At 38.4% G+C, this 24683-nt stretch overlaps 1 protein-coding gene across 1 annotated transcript; it reads right to left on the reverse strand.

Annotated features, from left to right (window-relative positions):
- Positions 1-354: 354 nt before the first annotated feature.
- Positions 355-21081, reverse strand: LOC132794395 (zinc finger protein Elbow). The gene is made up of 4 exons (XM_060804823.1): positions 20881-21081; positions 19699-20243; positions 2372-3188; positions 355-1758 (listed from the first exon to the last, which is right to left on the reverse strand). The coding sequence occupies exons 2-4, from the start codon at positions 19765-19767 to the stop codon at positions 1010-1012; spliced, it is 1635 nt and encodes a 544-aa protein (XP_060660806.1). The 5' UTR covers positions 19768-20243; positions 20881-21081; the 3' UTR covers positions 355-1009.
- Positions 21082-24683: the final 3602 nt, after the last annotated feature.

A 24683-nucleotide genomic window follows, 5' to 3' on the forward strand; every position in this document is an offset into this window, starting at 1 on the left:
CGTACGAATTTGTTAATTTTTGCAATTATCAGAACAGAAAACAAAACAGAAAAAAAATTCCAAAGCCATTCTTAGCTCTAATTAAAGTACTAATCTAGAGCTATAAAAATAACCTTTGTTTATTTTTAAAATTGTTTCAGAATATGTTTTTTTTTGTAACTGAAAAGCTGGTCGCACGCGACATCCCTCAGAGAATTACCCATATGTATGTTTATAAAAAGGTTCCATTAAAGAAGAAAATTGAATTTATTCTCAAAAAGTATCCTAAAAAATTTAGTTAATAAGCCATTTCACAAAAATTTAACTTGCCATAGTTCTCAATCGTCGACACTAAAAAGAATTTCATTGAAAAACTTATGAGTTGAGTTATCTTTTGATTTATTGATTTGTTGTAGTGATTTAAATGAACTTTAAAATGTTGTTCATAATTACATTTACATACATAACCATACACATATACACACATTTAGATTTGGGTTGGGATTTATTTGTAGTGTATATATTTATAGTTATTCACTTTATATCTATTTACGTTTATCATTATAATTTACAAGAATTTTACAACTTGAAGTTTTTGGACAATCTTTTCATTTTATAATTGGTTTTGTATTTTCTATCCGTTTACGATATTTATATGTTGTATTTGTATTTGCTTTTGTGTTTATTTTTATTTTTGTTGTTCTCTTTGACATTAATAAATAATATTAAAATTACCATAAGCATTACGAGTAAATGGGACATACGACAGACGACAGACAGACTCTCCGATGGAAAGCTGTCTTAAATAAGTCATGCCTATGTAAGTCCTTGAATAGAATCTTTTCAACTTTGCGTTAGAGCCTAAAGCTAATATTAAACATTTGTATGTAACTATCGTACATTAGATCACTAGCTTTTCGTTTCACGAGTGAGTTGACCCTCCCGGTTCTCCCTTCTCCGATCTCCCCTCCTTCCGTTCTTCGTTCCCCGCTCCCCACTTCCATCCGTTGCCCTAGCTTCTCTATGTTTACTACGGATGCGATGAGCCCATGCGTGGTCCGTATAACGAGTAGGGCGCAAAGTATTGCGCCAGTGCAGGATGTGGCGGCAGGCCGGGGAGTCCGGGCGGTGCCAGGGATGGGGGCAGCATTGATGGCTTGCCATACGGATGGTAGCGTGCCGCCGCCGACAACGGACTCAGCGGCGGAGTTGGGTAGGTGCGTTGGAATAGCGGATGGTTCGGTGGTATGCCTCCTGCTGCTGCCGCACTCAACACTGCGTCCGGCACAGAGGCCGTGTGTGTGCGCAAATGCTGGAATAGATCGTCGGAGGTGCCAAATCTCTTGCCACAGTACGCCGCATCGCTGCCAATCCAGGAGCACACGTACGGCAGTTGGGAAGCGGCCGCCATTGCCGCCAGCTGGGCGTGATATGAGGCTGCAGCCGCTGCTGCTGCACTGGAGCTACCTCCTCCACTGGCTGAGCTGGCACCTATCGTGCTCGACTTGCTGCCGCCAGAGACCTCGCACTGCGGACAACCAGCCGGACAGGGCTGGCCGGCAGCTTTGTTGATGTAATGCGGACTCGCTGGGCAGCCAGTACAGTAGGGATCCCGACACACGTTGGGTGCGCCGGCCATCATGGCTGATGGTTCCGTCAGACCCTTGAGTCGAGCGTAGTTCAGATAGGGACTCATCGCCGACGCCTTGAACATGGCATGATGTGGTGACATCAACGAGCTGGCTGCCATCAAGTCCATGGGGTATGGAGCACCATAGCCTGGAACAAGAGAGGAGTGCAGAGATGTGTTTAGTTTTGTTTTCCTCATTTTTATTAGATTTTTATACTCGCAACCTATAGGAATTCGGAATGAAGCATCTCAGACCCCATAAAGTAGGTAAATAAGTATATATATTTTCTTTGTAAATTAATTTGATATATTTGCGAAATATTTAGCAAATATTGCATTAATCGGTCTATTTCTGCATTCCTCACAGTTAATACGAGAGTTTATATCTTTATGAATAATATGAAAATGACGCGACATGTCCGTCGACACATAACATAAAGTCGTTAGAGTAAAGTTTTAATTGTGAAATCCATGTTGTTCGCCAAGAAGGTTTAGTTTCATTAATATTCAAATACAAAGAACTTTTTATGAATTTTAAACTTGTGAAATGAAAACCAAATAATAACCAATAAATATTTGTTTGTCATTCCCACATACATATTATCTATCTAATAACTATCTTATGAAAGAATGTCAACATCATTGCTTTTTATTTCCTAAATTGTGTCAAACATCTACAAGCTCGTCTTTTGTCGTCTTTTCCGCAGGGGTCATGCTGAACAATCTGGATAATTGAAGCGATATTGGGTAACTATTGCTTACCTGGAGGATAATAGGAGGCTGCCGAGGGATTGGCCTGCTGGCTGGCTGCATGAAGAGCTTTCACATAGCTAGCCTCCTTGGCAGCTGCGTAGACGGCTTCCTGAAGGCGATTCGAGGTGGCGGCGGCGGCGGCAGCAGCAGCAGCAGAACTTGGACTGCTCAATGCAGCGGACTCTTTGGAATTGCTTCGAGCTGGCATGGATGACTGCACCATCACCGGGCTGCCATTGATCTGGGCGCCTGCTGTGGTGGGTGTGCGTCTGAGAGCGGCATTGGCCATTGCCGCATTCGCGTTCGAGTTTGCCATTGCATTTGGCGATTCGCGCTGTGAGCTGCTGGCACTTTGGTTCGAATCGCAGCGCTGTTGTCCATTCGCTTTGGGTGTCTTAACGCGTTGGTTGTTGCTGTTGCTGTTGGTGTTGAGGTTGTGGCTGCTGCTGGTGTTGTTGTTGCCGCTGCTGCTGCTGCTGCTGAGATTTGTGGCGCCGCAGTCGTTATTGTTGGCCTCATAGGGCTTAAAGGTGCTGGGGGTTTTACTGTGAGCCGGCGGCAGCTGTTGCTGCTCCACAGAGCCGGTGCTAACGCTGGATGAATGACTGCTAACCGGTGAGGATTTATCGCGTGTGCTGTCCCCCAGACTGAGGCCCAAGCCGTTGCCGCTGCCGTTGCCATTGCCCAAGCCTTGGGCGATGCCTTTCGGCTGCTGCTTTGTCGACTTCTCAATGTTGGCTGCAAGCAGCTTTGGATTCGCGGTATCCGCACCGATGGCGCTGCATGTTTGCGCCAATAGCGCCAACGGACTGCTTTTATTGTCCAGCTGTAAGTACACGAAGAAGGAGAAGAAGAGAGTTGGGCATAAGTCAAGACAGTCAGTTAGGGCCTAAAGAATTATTAGTAAGTCTGCCCAAGTAAAGAGGACGACATATCGTGCCTAAGGCGGCAGATAAGATCAGCTCAAGGGCAAAACCGCTCTTCTGTCGCTTGCGATTTGTTGTCCCTTTTTTTTGGCACTTTTCAACATTGCATTTACTTTACTTTGTTCGTTTTCATTGAACACTTGCTTAACCGCAACGTTGCATCGCCAATCTCTTGAGCACGATGCCAGATCTTAATCTCTGCGCGAAACCGTCGCGCGATCATGAAATACTTGAGAGTTCTGTTCCATTCACTTTTAGTTGGGTTGCTCGGTTATTGGGTTTTATCCAAGAGAACTCATACACAAATACGAATACAGCCACAGGCTGGCTGTCCTTGTTTTTTGCCCTTGCCTATGGTCATCATAAATAAGGGCTGAAAACCATAAATATGCCCAGCGTGGCCAAATAAATGGAATTATGGGGCTATTAAAACATTTGCAAATAAAAGATATAAAAAGTACATAAAGCACAAACATACGACGCAAATGGGCGCAGGCCCCTTGGGTTTGCAAAGAAATGTGATAAAGAGCCCGCCAAATGGGGAAAGTTCTTAAGAAAAATACGAGTAACTATCATATTTGGGAAATTACCAGTTGCGGATTTTGTTTTATTTATTTGACTTCACTTTGGTATTACTCGAAATGCAAACAAGACAATTGACGAAATATTTTTCAACAAAATATTTATATTATAAATATTGCAACATTAGATAACATTTTATTGTTTTTATTTATTAAAAATTAAATTAGAAATCTAAATATGAATGCGAAAACAAACGGCCAACATAAAAAACCATACAGAAATCAGAAATTGGAAAGAGCTATTATTAGCAGGAGCCATTTACTTGTTTTTTATGTCAATCCTAAAAAGTCATACTTAGACTTTTATTTATATTGATTGAGTGGGTCACCTTTTGATTACGGTATTTAATCAGTTCTACAGCGTGCCCAATTTGTCGAAGTTATAATTTCTGAATTGCTGCAATTAATTTAATGAAATTGCCAACAATAAAATCGGCTCGGCCAATATATGACAGCATAATACTCTCAATGATTAGGCAAATACGAGCGGGCCTATTTGGCTAATCAATTGGCATTAATCATAGGCGAACAAGCATCTAATCATGCTTTAATACTGCGACTAAAAAGTGAAAATTTGCGATTTGGCATATGACAAATGCCGACACAAAGGCACAAAGCGAAGTGCAAATAAATGAAATGAATATTACCCACTCACAGTTGGTGCTATAAAACTCAAACACGGCTTTTGCAATAAAATCCATTTCGCCGCATGCCATAAATTATGGCACTGCGGGTAGGGAGTGGGCGGCCAAGTGAGAGAAAGAGAGCACGAGTCAGTGTGTGAGAGAGGGTGAAGAGAGCCTCAAACCGAAACGGAGCAAAGAGTTAAGCATCGTAATTCATGGCAAACTAACAAAAGCCCCGGCGCATATTGGAAATAATGACGTACAGCTTATGTATGTATTTTTGCTCTACTACGATTGTGTGTGTGCGTGTGTGTGTGTGTGTGTGTGTAATTACGCCCATGCCACAACTGGCGTAAGTCATAAACTACAAAATATTGAAGCTTTTATAACACTCAATGGGCAGCCATAAATTATTATGATACTATTGTAAAAATGGCAAATTTCTTATCGGTACTTAAGAGCTTTTTCTGTAGCAAGCTCTAATGGGAATAGTAATGGGAATGCGAAAGGGGAAAGGGGTAAGGGCAGGGAATAGGAATGCACATGGAAATGGGGGGTTTAGACTCGATAAGCGGTACATTTAAGGAACGTTATTTACGGGTTGAATACAACTAATTTCCAAAGTTTCCCCAGTTCTACGAAACAACTTTAGAGATTATTACAGTTTCGGATTGGCTTCTACGAACAAAATACTGATGATCTTATGAGCATGGTCTTTTAATAGCTGCATAAATTTAAAACATTCGTATTTTATATAAGCCTAAGGAATAATTTTACACAGATTGGAATATCTTGTATTTAATGATTACGCTTAACTGCAATACGGTTAACTTAGATGCATATTTTCCGATAAGTCGGATGTATTATATGTAAGTGTATTTATATTCAATTCTTATAAGTACAATACGTTGGTGAAAGCCTTTTCATTTGTTTATAAGAATAATTCTTTCGCTTACTACACTATTTCCTTTCCTTAAATAGTTGGGGTAGTCTTACGATTCGATCGCTTAAATAGATGTATGCAGAGACCCAAGCACCCAAGTCCCAAGCACTATATCATCACTTTATTAATTATGGCTGCAACGCGTCCCGTTTAGTCTCGTTTTTAGCACAATTAGTCATAATTTATGTGAACGTTGATAAAGTTTCCGTATTGATTTTTGATATTACGCGTATTTCGTGTCGCACATTTGCTGTTGCTTGTGATTTAGTTTATAAATATAGACGACACACAAACTCATACAGGCAATATTATTATTATATCAGCTTATGGTAGATAGCCGGAGTGACAGAGAGAGAGAAGGGAAAGGGAGAAAGAGACCATATGGGGATTGTTGAATTTATGACTGTACAATAGTTGTTATTGAGGCTTAAATATATGCGTATTGGATGGTTTATGGGCACGATAAGTCTGCTTAATAATTGCCAGCGCTAACTAGTTAATGCATAAACGAACTCAACACTTAGCGATGGCTAATTAAAAAACATAAAAACCTAATTATAAGTGCTAAATTTATTGATACAAACGTAACAATTATAACAGCAACAACAGCAACAGCAACAACAACAAACAACAAAAGAATAGCAACAAATAGACTGTTATGGCACTTAATTAGCACTCGTTGTGTGATACGAGTAGGCAAACTTAGGGAAAAACATGTCGAAGTGAACAAAGCCAAACAAAAAAGGAAAAATTGATAAATAAAATGAAATTTGCTGTGCATCCGTTTACAAATTATGAATATTGTGTTAATTAAAATGTTACACCTAGTCTGCTAACAACAACAACAACAACAACGACAACAACAACCAAAAGCAACCACATTTAAGTAATATTAACAAGCAAACAACAACAAGTATAACATGAGCAATGGACGGAAAGTTGAACTTCGTGTCGCTGTCATTGTCAGACTTGTGGACTCAACGGCAGAGAGAGAGAGACAGAGAGAGAGAGAGGTGTTTAGTCATGCCTTTTGCACAATCGAGTCACAGTTGGTTGTTAAATGCGGATAATTTAATTAGACACTTAAAACTAAACAACGAGCTCCACAGTGCCGATGCCATGCCATGACTGGGTACTAAATAGTATTACTGCATTTTGCATTAGTTGTTAATTTATTTTCTAAGGTGCGTCTGGATGTTGCGCTTGACAGCGCTCTCAAAATACTCGACGAGTTTCACCTAACCTTTTTAATATTTATTTATTTATGATTGCAGTCAAGGAAAAGCTTTTTGGGGCATTTTGAATAGTTGCAGTCGCAATAGTTTGATTTGAGAATCTAATTGAACACGAAAACTTGAATAGACTGAATCTCATATTATTTTGGAATACGAATGTAATGTAATCGGCATAACTTCAAAGCACTCAAAGCAACCATCAAATTTGAATTTCAGAAACAACAAGAAACGCAATTGATGTCTGTCTCTCTATATGTAATTGTGGCTGTCTGATGATTTCCCTCCAAATCAACAAGTATTCAATTGAACTCATCTTAAAGCCACTGCGGCTTGCTCACATCGTTCATCGTTCATCGCTCATCGCTTTGAGGGCTGTCATTGTGGTTGCTTGAAAAAGTTTTCAGCATTTTGTTTGTCATATTAACATAAAGTATGATTTTTTGAGTGGCTTCAAGTATTCAACTGATCGTTGCCTCTTTTTCCTCATTCCCCTTTTCTCATTTACCTCATGCCCTCTTTACCCCTCGTGGCAGTGAGAAGACTTCGCGTGCCTCCATTTGTTATTGTTTTTATTTATTGCCGCGCAGATACTTGATATTGTCTCAGGTGTATATTTGCTGTCTTAAGTGTGTCGATGTGTCACATCGTCCCATCGGCAATAAAACCCAGCGAGCTAAGCGTATTATTCAAATGCCGATACGTCAAATGTGACACATTTTGCAATTTATTCGTTTTCTTCAGTTGGGAGGATACCCTATAAACCCTACCCTAAAGGGTATTATGTATTGCGCACATTTTTGTAACAGAAATTGCTTCCATTAATTATGGGAATTACAAAACAAAACTAAGACAAGACTGAGATAGAGAGAGTGCATCAAAAATCGTTTGATTCTTTTTAAAGAATTTGTATTTCCAGAAATTGAACTAATACGCTAACCTTTCAGTACTTAATGTACTGTACTTTCAATATTTAACTAGCACTGAAAAAGCGATGATCACGCAACCGATTTCAGATAATTCGCAGACCAGATACATTCAAATGATTTATATTAAGGGTATTCCCTTGGCACGGCAATAAAACTTATCTACGTACATAATGCAATTCAGTCCCCTCTCCACTCCCTTTTTCTTGGTTATTATATTTTCGTGGCTGCGTTTTTTTCTAGAATACAATTTTCAACGCTGGAACTGAGTCCAAGGCGCAGGATGCTGCTTCCTGTGCGACGTCTTACGATACAAAAATAGCTGCTATAAATATGAATTACAGGATAAGCATAAAAACCGGAAATTGTGCTTCGTCGCCAGCGTTTTGCATAAGCCCCCAGCGAGGACGTCGACGTCTCCTAAGACGCATTTGCAGTTTTGTTGCGAATTATAAAATAAGCGATAAAAATGGTATAAAACTTTATGCAGATGCTCCTTAGTCTACTCCCAGTCTGTGTGCGTGTGTGTGTGTGTTGTGCTCATGTACACTTAATACTTATGTGTATTTTATCCATTATCTCATTGCCAGTTAACACCTTTTTGCGCCATCGCTGTGCTAATAAATTCGATTCCAACTCTGTTCTTCTGCTGCTGCCAACTCCTCTAGCAACAAATTTACATAAATGCCCCTAAAACATTGATACGATTATATGTATATGTATTGTAATTCTGTGTCACTTCACTTTTTGTGGCCGTAAACATAAATTACAATTCATAAAGAAGCGCTTCCGCTCATATTTGCCTTCTTAGAGTCTGAATATTATGCTGATGTCTTCAAAGTTACGTTGAATAGAATTAGATTAGATTAGATTTCATTTACATTTTTGAAATATTCATATGACAATGTGACAATCGAAATTCGAGTGACTTTGAGGTAAGTATTTTGGACTTTTACTAATTAGTATTTATTATATAATCCAAGCTTATTCCTTTTTCCAATGTATAAATTTATTACACTAAGTATGCGGATAATTTGAGATCTGAAATATTTTGAGGGTCATTTTAAATAGAGAACATCGCTGTGAGTCCATTTACTCATGTCCCCCTCGAGTGTCGAGCAATCCGAATCCGAATCCGAATGTGCAATCCAATATGCCTGTAGTTTATTTAGCCGGCGCACAACGCTGTCACATTAACTGTCAACTGCTGCAAAACTGACACTTGTCATATTGACAACTGACAGCGTCATTTGACTGTCAAACGCGGGCCAAGTCAATATGGCCGAGAGTTGGCAATTGCAGCAAGCACAGAGTGGAAAAGAAAACAACAACCAATTCAACTGACAGTAGGAGGTCGACGACTTAATACCCTATTTTGAAGGTGCATTATATTTGGTTGAATAGAATCGAAACGTAGGTAAATTAATATCGATCATGTAACAACATTTTTGAGTGTATGCTTGTTGTGATATCTTTATCGATATGGCAACTCGCCAGGGGGCGTAATTTGAAGTGCGGCGTTGCCACTTAATTTAACGAAACGCACGTTCACTCACACTCTCTATCAAGTTCTCTGCTTGGCGTTAGACAATGTTGCAGTCGTTGCAGCAGCAACAACTGTCAACCGTATCATTGCAATTGTTGCTGCTGTTGCGAATTGCATTGTTGTCGTTGTCATTTGTGTCGCTGCTGACGTTGTTGTTGTTGTTACTGCTGCTCTGTACGCTTTGAGTGACACATTAATGCCATTTTCATGTGTCACTCTTTCTTTCTGTTGAGGTCTGTTCGGGTGAACATACGAGTCTTATACACATACATAAACACACTCCTTGTTTTTCGATCCCTCCCCCCTCCTTTGTTCGTATCGTTAGATTTCATGTCAGACTTTTGTCAACATTACGTGTCCATTTAGTTGTCTGTTAACAAATGCTGCTGTTGCTATTGTTGCCCGTGTTGTTACGCTTGTCGTTTAACCTTTTTCTTTCTTTTTTCATGTTGTTTATTTATGCTAATATCTGTACGCTTTTTTTTGGCCGTTTGTTACCGCATTTTGCACATTTTTACACGGATTTTTCAGAGTTTCGTTGGCTATTAACTTTTAACCTGTTTTTATTTTGCGCTCTTCTCGGTTAATTGCTTAATTTTATTTCTTTGCCTTCCCTCGCATATTCTACCGCTGATTGTTTTGTAAAATTGACAAAGTGCCTTTGATTAACCTTGTAAATCAAATTAATTGTCAGCCAAATATAATTTCTTACACACACACACACACACACACACACACACATACATGCATATGTTTGTACATTTATTGGCTCTTGTCAACGCCCATTTGCCATATTCCATTATCCGGCTCATCATTCATTTGCGCCGTATAAAAGCAAATGCCGAAAAACGTCCAAAATAACAAAACAGCAACACGAACAATAAGAAGAATGCCAACAAAATGCTGTCGACGAATTATTTGCTTTTACTTGCGCACAACAACAGCTCAAGGTTCTTTAGATTTTTGGATTCGATCAGCAGCTGCAACTTGTTGTTGTCTTCAATTTTATGGCTCTCGCTAGAGCATCACGTTTATCAATCATACGCAACGTAAACCTGTCACGCCACCCCTTGAAGCATGTCAATGATTTTTCTCTCGCGTGTCCTCTCTTTCTCTTTTTCTATCAATTAAAATTTACATCATCTAAATGTGTCACAACTAATAGTAATATATTTTATTATTGTCTGCCAATTTTTTATCACATAATTCATTTTCACTATGAAGCAGGTGGAGAATTTCAATGTTTTGATTTGAATAGTCAAATGATACTGATTATTTGATTATTGATTTCAGCATTAAATCAAGTAATATATAAAAGTATATTTAATTATTATTTTCATTTTGCGCATATTACCACCAAAAAGTGCTGTGGCAGCCACAGCCACAGCAACAGCAACAGCAACATCAACAGCAGCTGTTGCAATTTGCATAAACTGAAACAGACTGTCTAACTGTCTGTGTGTCTATCAGGCTGTCATTCTGTCAACTGATTGACTGCCTAGCTGCCTGAATGCCTGCGCCTACGTACAACATTCATTAATTCTCACATTTGGATAATAATGCGAACGAAGCTGATCTCGTCGGAGGCTTGCATATAAATTCTCACTGACAGACTTGTGCTCAATTTAATTTTATTTTTATATTCTTTGTTAATGCAAATATACATACATACATGCATACGTATGTGTAGAATGTGAAAAAATGTGAAAAACAACAACTCTACTCGTATTTAAGCTGACAGCTGACTAAATTAATTTGACAATAATTAGCATTTCAAGTTGTCAGTGTTAATGAATTCCGCGGCGAGTTTTGCGAATACATATTGAATATTCATATTTCATACTTATTATTGCGGCGAGATGTTGCACTAAGGACTGGGCTCTTGCTCTGGCTTGGTAAGGGGCTCCCCAGCCCTTTGGTGTGTGTGTGTGACACGTCGAGACACGTTGCAGCATGTTGCTGCATGTCGCCCGTAATAAATCCAATGACACTTTATAATTTCAGCGGCCAATGCACATTGCAAATTGTCAGCGATGTTGCTTTCATCCGTTTGCCTTGGGCGCTGTCAAAATGCCAACGAGGAACTCGTGAATCTGCTACGAGTGAGAGCGGGAGAAAGACAGAGAGAGCGAGAGAGTGAGACGATATGAGTTGAGTTGAGGTGTCATTCGCATTTGCGGCGCGTTAATTACGTGTTATTTATAATTATGCGCTCTACACATGCGTTGACAACTGTTGTCAACAATACTAACAACTGGGCGGGACGAATGCTTTCGGGTTTCCCTTTGCCTCTTCTTCGACCTCCTCAGATCAACCTGACTCACCATAATCCTCACACAATCCAGCACATCCCACGACTGCACATTATTTTCACATTCACGAATATTCATAATTCATTTTCCTGATTACGTTTTTTATATTCATTCGTTTGCCCGTTTGCGTGCTTTTTTGATTTACTGCAAGGCATTTCCATTTTCAGTAAACGCAATCATCAAATTGTTCGTATGGATAAAGTTTGCCATGTTTATTATGAGTAAATTAACTTTCTAAACATGTTATATGCAATTTCCGCAGTGCAACATTGTTGCATCACCGAATCATCAGAAAAACATTTGTACTTCATAATCGGAAAGTAAAATATTTTATATAAGAAATAGACACTAAATATCAAAGTTCTACCGTTTGGTGTAAATTTCTTTGACCCATCTTGATTTGGCACTTCCGCTTAATTTCTTGATCGGAAGTCAACTCTGACATATAGAGAGACAGACTGATTTACACCCTCAACACCATAACATATTTGGGAAGCAAGGAGAACTAACTGGCTTTGTTTTTGTAATTCACCAAATCAGTATCTGATTCGGCGAGTATACAAAAATTGGTACTTAGTCTGTGTACTTCTTCTTTTTTTTGTTGGTGTGTGAGAATTGAGAGTGACTGAGTGACATGCGAACGCCCTTTACACGAAAGTCGCAGTCAGTCAGTCGGTCTGTCTGTTCACCTGTCAGTCTGTTTGCCTGCCCCCGTCCATCACTTTGCATAATAAAATGCGAATATATGCGAATAGAGGCGAAATGCAGACAACACACACACACACACACATACACATGGGTACACATGACAGGGGTTAGAATATAAAGAGATATAGCTGCGAGCACAGACATTGCATTTTTCGAATACCCCGTGAAGGAATAAACAAGTGGGAGAATGTGATAAACATAAACCTAGCAAAAAGTTCATTGAAGGGGTATTCACTAGTCGGGCATTTACAAGTGGTGAATTGTAACAAGTTTTTCGCTTGCGTACCCAACGCCCTTTCGTTGATTTTTTCCGCTGCGATAAGCAAATTTCGCGAAAGTGCACTAAAATAAAAGTCCGGCGAGAAGATGCAGAGAGGACAGAAAGACAGACAGGCAGGCAGACAGCTGTATAAATGAATTGCTAAAGGTACACATTTCTCCTGCTATAGTTGTGGCTAATTTAAATAAGCAGGAACAGCACGAGAAACGCTGGAGAGGAAAAGCCCCCGATTTGTGCAACGATCTTCAACACCTGATAAGCGTCGTCAGCTGGGAAAATTGCAAGCGGGTCACAATGCATTGCAAATCCGAGGTTGCTGTTAGGAAGTGAGGTGCTTGTCATCTTGTCGTGTGCTGTGAAAAACACTGTTTTTTGCTTTGCTGCCAGATGACAATTTTGTTGAAAACCCGAAGATGCTTTTGTTACCCCTAGCTGAAATGCCTTTTTTAAGTTGTCATTTTGAACATCATATATTATCTAGTATATCATAAATAGATTTAAGTTTTGTACTGTTGTTAATTATTTAGTGGATGTTTTATTTTAAAATTAAAGCTTTTGTCAATTTTGAAATGTTCTTCTCTTAAGGTATTTTTTCAGAGTGCCCATTTCTCTTTTCAGTGTGTGTAGAATAATACCAAAATACTAAATAATCATCCATATAAATTATCGATTATCTTTTCATAAATGATATTCGATATAATTATCTTTTCAGTGTGTGCTAATAAAACAAATATTAAATTATAATAGTCGATATATTTTTATCGATCGATAACAAGTGGCGCATACATTCATCGCATGTTTGATATCTTAGTTTAGTTGAAGCTAATGAATTGTTTTATAATTAACAAACTAAATTTTTTAAATGTGCAAAATGTAGGTCAAGCCCGAAATGTAAGTTTGATGTGAATCCGTTGTTTATATAGTGCGAGTCAATCTCGCAAAATAGTTTTGAATACTGTATATCATACAATATTGTAGTTTATGGTCGACGGTTTACGGTTTATGGTTTACGTGATGTGGCTGTCAACGGCAGGTCCCAGGGATATGGCGAGGCAAATGTTTAGTTTGCCTGGCATTTGACATGACATTCATGTCATTTTGAAAAATAACAACTCTGACATACTATTTAATTTGTTTTATTTTCATTCTCATCATCTTCATTGAAAATTTCATTTCGTTGTTTATTTTTGGTTTGGTTTTTGTCGTTTTTGTTGCTTTTTGTTGCTCCTTCAGCCTTGCGACAGTCGCCTTGAGGTGTCACCAGCCAAGTCTGACTGGGTTCAAAGAGTGTCAACAGCAACAACTGGCGCACAATTGGTTGCGTTTACTGTAAGAGCTGCAAAAGAGCAATCAAAATGTGTCAGTTTGACACATGCCAGTTTCTATTTAAATAAACTTGCTGTCAACTTGATGGTGCATATTTCATTACTTTGAGTTTTCAGGCAACTTGTAATGAATATGGATTCGATGCCTTGTAAGGCAGAGCTTCAGAGCTTGTTGTTGAATTCCTTCATGTTATTCATATTATTTAGCGAAAAGTCGAAGCAAGTCTCTCAACCAAGTGAATGGCATACAACATACATATTTAATATGCGAGTATGAATCTTTGTTGTACATACTCACTTTGTCCTTAGCTTGATTGTCACAGAGACAACGACGAGAGATATACGAAATCATCAATGCGATAGCAGTCTTATCTGTATTTTATCGGAAATTAAATGGATTTTTCCTGAACTCGACTGAAAATGAGCTCGTTGAAAGTGCGTTGTTCACTTTCACTTTGTTTGTGAATGTATTTAAAGTGGGGCTCCAGCTGTTGCTTGCAACACACGAAACTAATTCGAAACGCTTTCAAATGACTGTTTAAAAATTAATGGCCCCCAATCAGACACTCACACACCGCACAGACAAAGGCAAGAGCGCAGATACAAATACAGGTATAGGTAGAGATACAGATACAGCTACAGCTACAGCTACAGATAGGGGGATACTTACAAACGCCACTCAAGTGGCGCCAATTAAAATGATTAACATCGATAGAATAGTGTTGCGTTTAAAAGTGTCGCCTTGTTCGAATAAAAACACAATAAAATCAAAATGGAAATAAACATGGAAAAAGAAAACTAAGCACTCGCGGCGAATGATAAGGCAAGCAGACATCTCAGAAGTTGTTTCGCCGCATAATTGATGTGATTGAGATTGATTGTTTATTTGTTTTTTGGCCTGCTTTGATTGAGAGCTAAACTCGAACCTCGAACCGAAACGCAAAAGCACAAGCAGAAGCAGAAGCAGAAGCCGAGAGACCCGGCGCCAGACACACATTTAGCCTCATTGGCATTGGGGCGTGGAGTGTCTTGTCCGCCAGTCCGTCAGTCTGTCCTGCTGTCCGTCTGTCCGCCGAGTGTTGACCGCTTTTTGGCTTATCAATATTACATTTCAGTTTCTTTTTATTAGTCCCTTTGTTCGGGGCAAAAGCCCAGAGACCCACACATAAACACATAAATTCATACATAAATATATAAATACATAAACACATAAATACTGACAGCTTTCCGTTTCAAATGTGTCCGTCGTCCATCGTTCATCGTCTGTCCGGTCCGGTTCGGTTCGGTCCGGGGGCTTTGTGGGGGCTTCTTTTGAATATATTTTTCATTTTATTTTTCTGCTAGGGGCTTCAAAAGCAATTTGTGCGTGTTTAGTGTCAAATGTTGTGTTGAGCTTTGAAAGCAAGTTTGCTGCTTTTGTACTTTTGTGCTGCGACTGGAGCTTAATATTTATATCATTTTATGGCAATCACTCATTCGAGCCGTTGCGATGGCGACTTAATGATTGATACCATTTGAAAATCATTTAAGTTGCCGCAGATTACAGCACATTAGAGCCCCATCGGAAATGGTCAGCAAATGCCACATCAGAGCCCAGCGCATTTGTATCGTCCAAATTCAGCCATGGCTTTAAAACACATTTCCAATGAGAGGTGCCGACAAAACAACACCTCGACACCTCTACACCTCCACTCCTCCGCACCTCCACACCTCGACACCAAAGCCATGCATAACAGGGAGCTTTGCGTATCACGATGATTAGTTCGCCCTAAGCCCCTATTTGGTATAATAACTGAATCATCAGAATCGGAATCGGAATCGAACTGAATGCAATGTGCGACTCTATCATCAATTTGAGCTAAACAAAATGTACATTTATTTCAGAAACTGTTCTTGAAATTTTTTAAATATATTTACTAAACTTTACCAACTGTTATACAGAACATATATAATATAAATTTATATCTAGCTAGATGAGCTCTCCCGTTGATGTGGTTCTCGACTCGGGCCGTAAAACTGACAGTTATCAGCGGTCACATTAATATGATTATTTCTATATTAATTTATTGGTTAATTTGTTGCCGCATTTTACGATTATTGGCTTTGCAGTCAGTCGACCTACCCCTCTCCACACCCCCCAAACGATCTCCCCGCAACCAACCGATTTCAGTTCGATTATCGAGGCCCATAACTTTCGTGTTGTAGTTTTTTGTTTGTATTTTTCTCTCGTAATGCGCGACGCTAAAAACGGGTTATTATTTTGCATTTAAGAAGCAGTTTCAATTCATTACCATAGTTAGTGCCTCGCGTGCATTTAAATGAATTCATTGAGTTTCGCTCATTCAATTTGTACGTACGTAAGCATTTAGCATGAAAATGGAATCGAATGGATTGTGGAATGGGTTGTGGAATGGGTTACACTTAGAGGCGTCAATGGCACGATTGACGGCTCAACCATTTTATTGATAAATGCCTTTTAATTGGGCTCTTAGAAGACGACTAAGCTGAATACTCACAGCAACAACAATCGACGATAACAATAAAAGATGGTCACTGCTTTTTACCTCATTCTTTGTTGTTGCTGTCGTTGTTGCTGTTTCTTTTGTCGCCTGACGCCTGACGTTTTTTATAGTTGCTTATTAACGAAATTGATCGTTAAAAAATTATGAGTGCCATAAAAATGCTACAAAACTCGAGTATTTCTCAATGAAAGCCCCACTAATAATTACTTATATGACATTTATTTTTGGTAACTCTCCTAATCGATTTCTTATCTTAACAACTTTAAAAGCTGTAGTTGAGAGTGAATATACAGATAGTTAATATACCCCAATATATATATCTGAGTTTGGCTTACAAATAAAAAAGTGAAGTTACAAATATTGAAATTATGCTATTGACCTAATTTTATAGTTTGCTGAATTTGAAAAGTGCTTTTCCTGAAATCGTAAGAAACTATACGGAAATGTCTCTTTAATTTATATATTCATTGTACATAATATTTAGCTATTCAGTTTATAGCATGCATGACTCGAAAACAATCGACAATAAGTGAGAAATCCGACATCGCCTTCGAGTTTACAATTCGTAATATTCGTAGTTTGTTGAACACTAACTAATATTTCGCAAACAAATTTAAGTGTGGACATATCGTTATTTTGTATGCTAAGATTTTAGTTGTCACTGCGTAAGGCATGCAGACGGACAAATACACATATTTAGGATATTCTGAGAATTAATTAACACTTTAGGCCAAAACTATTATTTGTGTGCACGAAAAATTAACATGACAGCTCTAGACATGGCAATTTATCACTAACATGCTGAGGCAATCCATTGTTGTTGCTGTTGTTGCTGCTTCTCGTTGATGTTAGTCTCTGCTGCTGATGACACTTTAATTAGAGCCACACGCAAGCACAAAGCCCGACACAGGCGACTGTGAACTACTCCGAGTACAACAGCAACAACAACAACAACAACAACAACTCTACTAAACTGAACTGAACTTCAATAGTACGAGAGGGTAAAAGGGGGACAACATACTGAAGTGAACCAAAATGAACTGAACAAAACTTAGTTCAACTGAAACGAGCTGAATTGAAACGAGCTGAACTAACCGCGCAGTCTCTATCTCTCCGTCCTATCTCTCTCTCTCTCTCTATCACTCTCTGTGTCAAAGCGAGAGCGTTGTTATGTCAAGCGCACACTTTAACTGCCAGTGCTGCCAGTTCAGCTGATAGCTCGCAACTCAGAGCTGAAAATGCAGCAGCGAGCTCACTGTTAACTGTTAACTGCTGACGCTTGACTGTTGACTGCTGTTGCTGCTCAAACGGTTTAACATGGGCAGCGAGAAGGGGATGGGTAGGGGGGTAAGGTAAGGCGATGGGGGCTCGGGTCGCTTTGACTGTGTGGTTAACTGAAATGAATGTCTGACTGACTGCATAAATGGCTGCTTGACTGACACATTTAATTATATTAATGATGTTTGCGGTCAGCTGACATTTGCACTTTATTTACTTTTTTACAAGCCGCGCTCTCAAGCTCTTCGCATCTGTCATTTTAGCCTCACTGCCAACTGCCAACTGCTGACTGCTGACTGAACAGAACTGAACTGACTTTCACATTAGCTGCTTACTCTCCGGGGCTTTTTGAGTTATTACCCAACACACAGCGCTCAGCGCGCAGCGACAGCGACATCGACTGAGACGCATATTAGTTTCCATTTTGTGGCAGTTTCCTTTTGCACACATCCACATCATTTTTCACATGTGACAGCAAATTATCAACAGTAATTTTGTGGCAAGTCAGCCATAATTTTAGCATTTTTTGTTGTTGTTGTTTTTTGTGTTGTAGCTCTTTCTTATTGTGTTGTCCGGGCGCCACAAAAACAAATGATGACACTGACAGCTGTCAAGCTTAGTTTATTTGATTTTATTATACTTAATAGCGAGCAGCCGTCATTAATCATTGAATAATTTATAGACATTCGCCAGGTAGTATTTACATATGTCTCTACACATTCCTACACACTCTTAACAGCAGCAAAAGCAAAGGGTTACTCAGTCACTCAGTTGCTTTAATAAATTTACTTGGCCTGACAGTGTTATGAATTTTAAATCTTGAATAATGAATATTGAAAATGGCATTAAGTGTGGAACAAGTTGATTCACTGCACTTGACAAAATTGTGAAAGCCTTCGAACTAGTTCCACTTATTGAGCGATCGCATCAGCTGTGAAACAGCTGTGATTAACGGTTCATACGATGTGTAATACATAGTTTAGTATATATTAACTGATCGCATTTAAATGTGTTGCACTCGAAATGCGAATGTGAATGTTCAGCAGTAATGAATGCACTCATCCATTGCAGTTGGAAGATTCTGTTTCCGTTCCTTATGCGAATGTTTACTCACAAATTAAAATGAAAATTTATTGCCCCTTAAGGCTTTTGGCATGGCAGTGAGACCGACCGCAGCCGTAAAGTCTTTGACTCTGATTAACTGCCATAGTTTCTCTCTCTCTCTCTCTCTCTATCATTCGCTCTCTGCTGCAGTTGTGAAATGGCATTTGTTTTCTGTCATTATAAATTCAAAGTTGCTTGCGCCATAAATTTATACACAATTGCCAGAGTTGCCATCGCTTCTCAGACTTAACTCGAAAGACTCGTAAGTATTTACATAGAAACATAAATATGCATTATGTGCAGATAAAGAATTCTGAATATTCTTATTTATTGCTTGTTGTTTTTCTCGCCAATCGCCGCCACTTGATACTTGCCACAACCACATTGAAAATTCGCCGTAAAAACAGCTGTAAATAGAGTCGTCGCAGTCGTAGACTTTGCGGGGGAGTCGCTAGTCTCGGGGAATTGAAGAATCGCACAATAAATTCGCTTGTGGCGAGTGCTGTAATTGCTTTTCCGTCGACATTTGTATTATTTATGAAATATCATACTCACAAACGTTAATAAATAACGACAGCCAGCCAGACACCTGGACAATATACTAGTATATACTACTAGCTACCCAGCCCCCATATCAGTTCGATTGTGATATATTACACCCCAGATAAACAAGACAAACAAGCATTAAGACTCCTGCTTCTCGTCTCACAATACGATATTGATTGTGACTTATAAGTAATTGGTAAACAAAATTCAACAAGAACGATCGAAATACGAGTACGAGCATTTTTCAACAGTGTAGTATTTTCATTTACTGAAAGGTTGATCAGAATATTATTTTTCTTAGATATATTTTCTATATGCATTCGTATTTGGAACATATAAATTTGTGTAAAATTGAAAAAACTTATATATTTTAATATCGATTTCATCTCGAAGTATTTTGCTATATTTAGACAGCTTATGAAGAATTAAGTTTGATCTTTAATCTTCATAGATCTCTTCGAATGATTTCATTAAAACTTACCGCTGTTGGGGCGGCGGCAGCTGTCATATAATCCGGCCTCAGGTAGTGATGGTTGCTGGATTGCAGCATTTTGTTATAATTTGATAAATCCACTTTGACGGCTGGTTCTTTGGTTAAGGAGGCGTTGGAGTTGAACCTGGGAGACGCTGGCTAGCTGTCGAGGCGGGAATGAGGAGCGGACGCTGCCAATTAATTGTGGTGTGGATTTTGCGCCCTGCCGTACAGTGTGGAGTGGCCTGCCGTACCGTGAAGAGTGGCGTGCTGCCAACTCGTGTGAAAAGCGGCGCCTGCGCCTCGAAGCTAGCTGATTAAGCCGTCGATTTTCGAAATTGCAGTTGCTGTTTTTATTGTTGCTTGGGGATTCTTAATGTTATTGTGTGTGGCGTATTGTTGTATTATTGTTTGTTTGATTGTAATTTATATCATTAATAATTCAAGGGGGCTTATGCGTCGAATTGTGACTTTCACGCTTGCGGCATATTAATTTTTATTTGCTGCCTTTGGTGCGATGCGGTGCGGTGTTGTGCGGTATGTGGTGTTGGTATCTTAATTGTGTAATAAATTCATTAAATATTTTAATTGCAGCTGCTTAACATTTATTAAATGTGATTGGCTACTTTGTTATGGTTGTTGCTGTGCACGTTATAATCTCATTTTGCGTTACGCGCCAAAAAGTTGCAAAATGCAATTCGAATCGAATAAGAATACAACAATTAACGCTTTTTCAGCTATTAAATTACTTTCTTTCTTTGGCTGCGCCTTTCAATTTATTGTTGTTGTTGTTGCTGTGTTTTTTGGTTTTGTATGCTGTTTTGTTTTCTTTTGCGGTTTCGCTTGAATGCCTCGTTTAGGGCGGGTTTATGACGAGGCACGTACGTGTGATTTTGACATACAATGTGACAGTCTGAGCGGCAGCGGCGGTTGTGGCGGCGGGGGACAGGCAGAAGGTGGAGGAGTAAAAACCTCTTTGAATAAATGAATGTTGCGACGTCGAGAATTCCCTTTCGATTTATGATTTATGATTTATAATATAATAATATTTTATGGTGTAAATTAATATATATGTATGTATTCTCAGTCTAAGTATAAAGCACTTTTGAAAACATCATCACTTTAGCATAAATATTAAATATTAAAAAATATTTCGAATTATTGCGAACTTTCACAGAGCAGAGCACTCACAGACGTGGACGTACACAGAAACAGAGATTTGCATATGGTGCGTATGTGTGTAGTTGTGCATTTGCATTCGTGTGCAATTTTTACGTATTTCTTTGACACGCGGCACACGTTAAATAATTTCACACACTCCGTTCACAATCCGTTCGTAGCGCACGTACGTACTTTAACGTGAAATAACAGAATTCGACTAAAAATCTATAAACAACATTCACGCTCATTCATGTTTTCGCTCCGCTTTTGCGTTTGTAGTGGTTTTTGTACGAGTCCAATAGTTGTCGCTGCCGTCGCCGTCGCCTTTGCCGAGAGTCTTCCGTTCCGAAACCAGTTCAGTTTCAGTCAAGTTTCACATGTGTGTGAGTTCTCTTTTGTTGTGCTTGTCGTTTTCATTTTCAACAAGTGTGCTTTTGTTGTTGCCTTGCTAGCGACTGCAAATGGCATGCGCATTGGAGAGAGAACGAGTGTAACCGTGAGCAAAGTAGTGAGTGGTGAGCGCGAGCATGAACGCGAGAGTCAACACTCAAAGAGTAAGTGAGAGTGAGCTGCTTTTGTCTCTCTTTTCAGAGCGCGCATGCTTGCTGTTGAGGAGGCACAATAAAATAGTAGTAGGAATTACATTTAGTAGTAGATTTATAAAGTAGCTACAATCAACCCAAATAGTAGTTTGTAGAGGGAAATTGTAGATGTGCACTTAAAGTCGACTTTGTTAATGGTAAACAACAACATTTACATTTTATTGTTAAGTGGTATAAAGAAATAACTTGATATTTTTGTTAGTACTTAGTCATGCCTACAAAAAACACAGAGAAACACGCACGCACACAGAGATAATTCGGTTTTGTAAACACGCCGCTCATTGGATGATCGACGCATTTCGAAGCCATTTTGGGATTGTTTTCTCGCTCACTTTGTTGCTGTTTTTTTTCTTTCTGTGCTGTGGCTGTGCTTGTGGTTTCGGTTGTGTTGAGCAATATTGAGAGCACAACGGCGTCGGCCATAATTGTTTACAAGTTGTGGTGAGCAGGTGGGCGGTGGTGAAAATATGTGCTAAAGTTATGTGGTCAACTATAACATTAGTTGGCTGTGCCACTGTGCCACTGAGAGTGAGCGAGAGCGAATGAGAGATAGAGAGAGAGAGAGAAGAGACGCAGACTGAGAGTGAATGCATGGTAACTTGAGAGACTAATAAATGGACAATGCTTAACAGTCGCAAATTTCCTTATACAACAATTGCGAGCAGTAAACAGAAAACAGCTGGTTGTAACGTTGCTTTGGGTCGAAGCAAAATAATTCAGAACGGCTATTTGATAAACTACACTTGCTAATGAGATGAAACAAATAAACTATTGCTTGTAATGCAATTATAAAACAAGTAAGAAAGTTACAGTCGAGTGTGCTCCAATAAAAGCCCATTTTGAATAAAAGCAAAATATTACGGTATTTTTTCAAAATATACCAAAAATGCAAATATACTAAAAATAAACCAAATGGTGTATTTATTATATCGATATAGTACCACATTCAAAATACCATAGACGGCACAATATACCAAATTGTCGGCCAAAGCAACTAAGACCCCTAGTAAGTAGGCGTTTTTGCCCATGCAAAAGTATTTCTTTAATAACTTCCATTATTTTTATCTGATCGCAATCATAACTACTATGTATATTACATTTCTTTTACCTGTGTTGTTATAGTACTATTTTGTTCTTGCTGTTCTGGTTCGATACTTAAATAAGGAAGCTAATTAAAAGTAAAAAACTATGTATATTATTGTATACACCAAAATTCGCTGTAGCTTGAAAAATACGCTTGTTATTCGATTTTATTGATTTTCGGGGGCGGAAGTGGGCGTGGCAAAAATTCGAAATAAACTTTATCTGCGTGCGAACATAACAATTGCTGTCGAAAAAAAATTATAGCTCTATCTCTTATAGTTTCTGAGATCTAGGTGTTCATACAGACAGACGGACAGACGGACATGGCTAGATCGTCTCGGCTGTTGATGCTGATCAATATTATACTTATATATAATATAATATATATACTTTATAGGGTTAGAGATGCCTCCTTCTACCTGTCACATACTTTTCCTGCCGGCACAAAGTTTTAATACCCTTCTACCCTATGGGTAGCGGGTATAAACAGTAACTTATATTTAGAAATAAAAGCATATTTTCTTCTCATTTACACTTTATCGTCTTGGGATTGACGTAAAACTATTCAATCGTCTGTCATTAACCGTTTATTCCAAGTCAGATCCAATATATGTAAATTTGTGTTTTATAATCTGAGCACCTACTCGCAAAATTCACCAGAAACACAATAGTTTAATTTGTGGTTAATCATCATAAAACGATCATAAAATTTCATTAATCTCAGAGGTGTTTATCTTTTTGTTAACGTGAATCGATTGTCAATTCATTCCGCTTCATTCCCCTTGATATTATTGAGGGTGTTTTACTTTAACTTATAAAACAAATTACATAATCGGTACTACGGATTGCTTCGAAGTACATATGTATGTCCCTAACAGGTTTGTAGACGAATAGATAGAAATAATAGGGTCGGAGAAGTAAACATATTAAATTATATTCTATATTTAATGGTTCTACGCGGGCAAGGTTGATTTTCCTCACATCAACAAACAATTGAGCTTTCAATTAAGAACCACCCATGCATGTGTGAGTTTGTCACTGTGTGTTTGTTAACCACAAAATTAAGTGGCTAACTGAATTTGCGGCCACACATATAAGCCAGCCGGGTCACAAAAACAGAAATAAATACAACACAAAAAAAAAAACAACAAAAAAGGTTTTTGTCGTTGTCCTTTTTGCCAGGCTGAAAAATCCCAAAAGACAAATAAGGGACTGGGCTTGGGAAAACATTCCGGTTGTGTGTTTTTGTTAGCATTTTAGCAGTTCATTTATGTGGGCTTTACAACAATGACACCAACAACACCGACAACAACCACATCAGGAACACTCATCGCCCATAAATGACCGGAAAAGACAGTTTAGGAATAACACACATTTGAGTGGATCCATTGAGCATTTTCTGGTTCTGTTTGTATGGAGCTTAAATCCCTTTCAATTAACTGCTTAATTGCCGCTTAAGCATCTCACTTAATTGTATGTATTTTATCCTCCATATCATAATGTTTACAAATCTTTGTCTGAATATTATTTCAATTTTCAAATATGTATAAATTAAATAATATTTATCAATGGAAAATATTCCGAGTTTGAGTTTCAAATACTAAAACTGTGAGAGAGCTACAATCGACTGTGGTCGACTGTAAGATAATGCAAGAATTCTAAAAATATACTAAAATAAAATATACCGAAAATTTTATTTAGTATTTCGATACACTATTATATTAAAAATATACCTTATAGTACAAAATATACCAAGATTATAGAACTGCACTTACTATTAGATAAAACAAACTTGACAAAGCTCCGCGAGTTCAGCTACAATTTTAGTAATAAACAAAAATTCCAAAGAATCAAGCTCATTATTATTGTTTTAGTGTAAAAATAATAAAAAATAAAATACAAAATTTTATATGTAATAAATACATATCTACAATAATGTGAATATAGAACATTAAGTCTATATGCCAATATTAAATTAAAACGTTTCTTTTTCTCTTATATTTGTTTGTGCATTTTTAAATTAAGTCGCCAAGGAAGCATGGATCTATCTAAACTAAAAAAAATAATAGAAAAATGATAATGCGTACCTGTTTAAATAAGAATATTGCAATTAACAATCTAGTAATTCATCTTTTCAGGAATGAAAAG

Source organism: Drosophila nasuta, chromosome 2L (genome assembly GCF_023558535.2).
Source record: "Drosophila nasuta strain 15112-1781.00 chromosome 2L, ASM2355853v1, whole genome shotgun sequence".
Taxonomy (NCBI): domain Eukaryota; kingdom Metazoa; phylum Arthropoda; class Insecta; order Diptera; family Drosophilidae; genus Drosophila; species Drosophila nasuta.

Bases quoted from the DNA above. Each gene is read 5' to 3' on its own strand.
- LOC132794395 (XM_060804823.1), bottom strand. From the start codon at position 19,767: ATGCTGCAATCCAGCAACCATCACTACCTGAGGCCGGATTATATGACA. The intron at 3,189-19,698 runs GTAAGTTTTAAT...GTGTACTTACAG, and splicing joins CTGCCGCCGCCCCAACAGCG to CTGGACAATAAAAGCAGTCC. The intron at 1,759-2,371 runs GTAAGCAATAGT...CTCTTGTTCCAG, and splicing joins AGCCTCCTATTATCCTCCAG to GCTATGGTGCTCCATACCCC.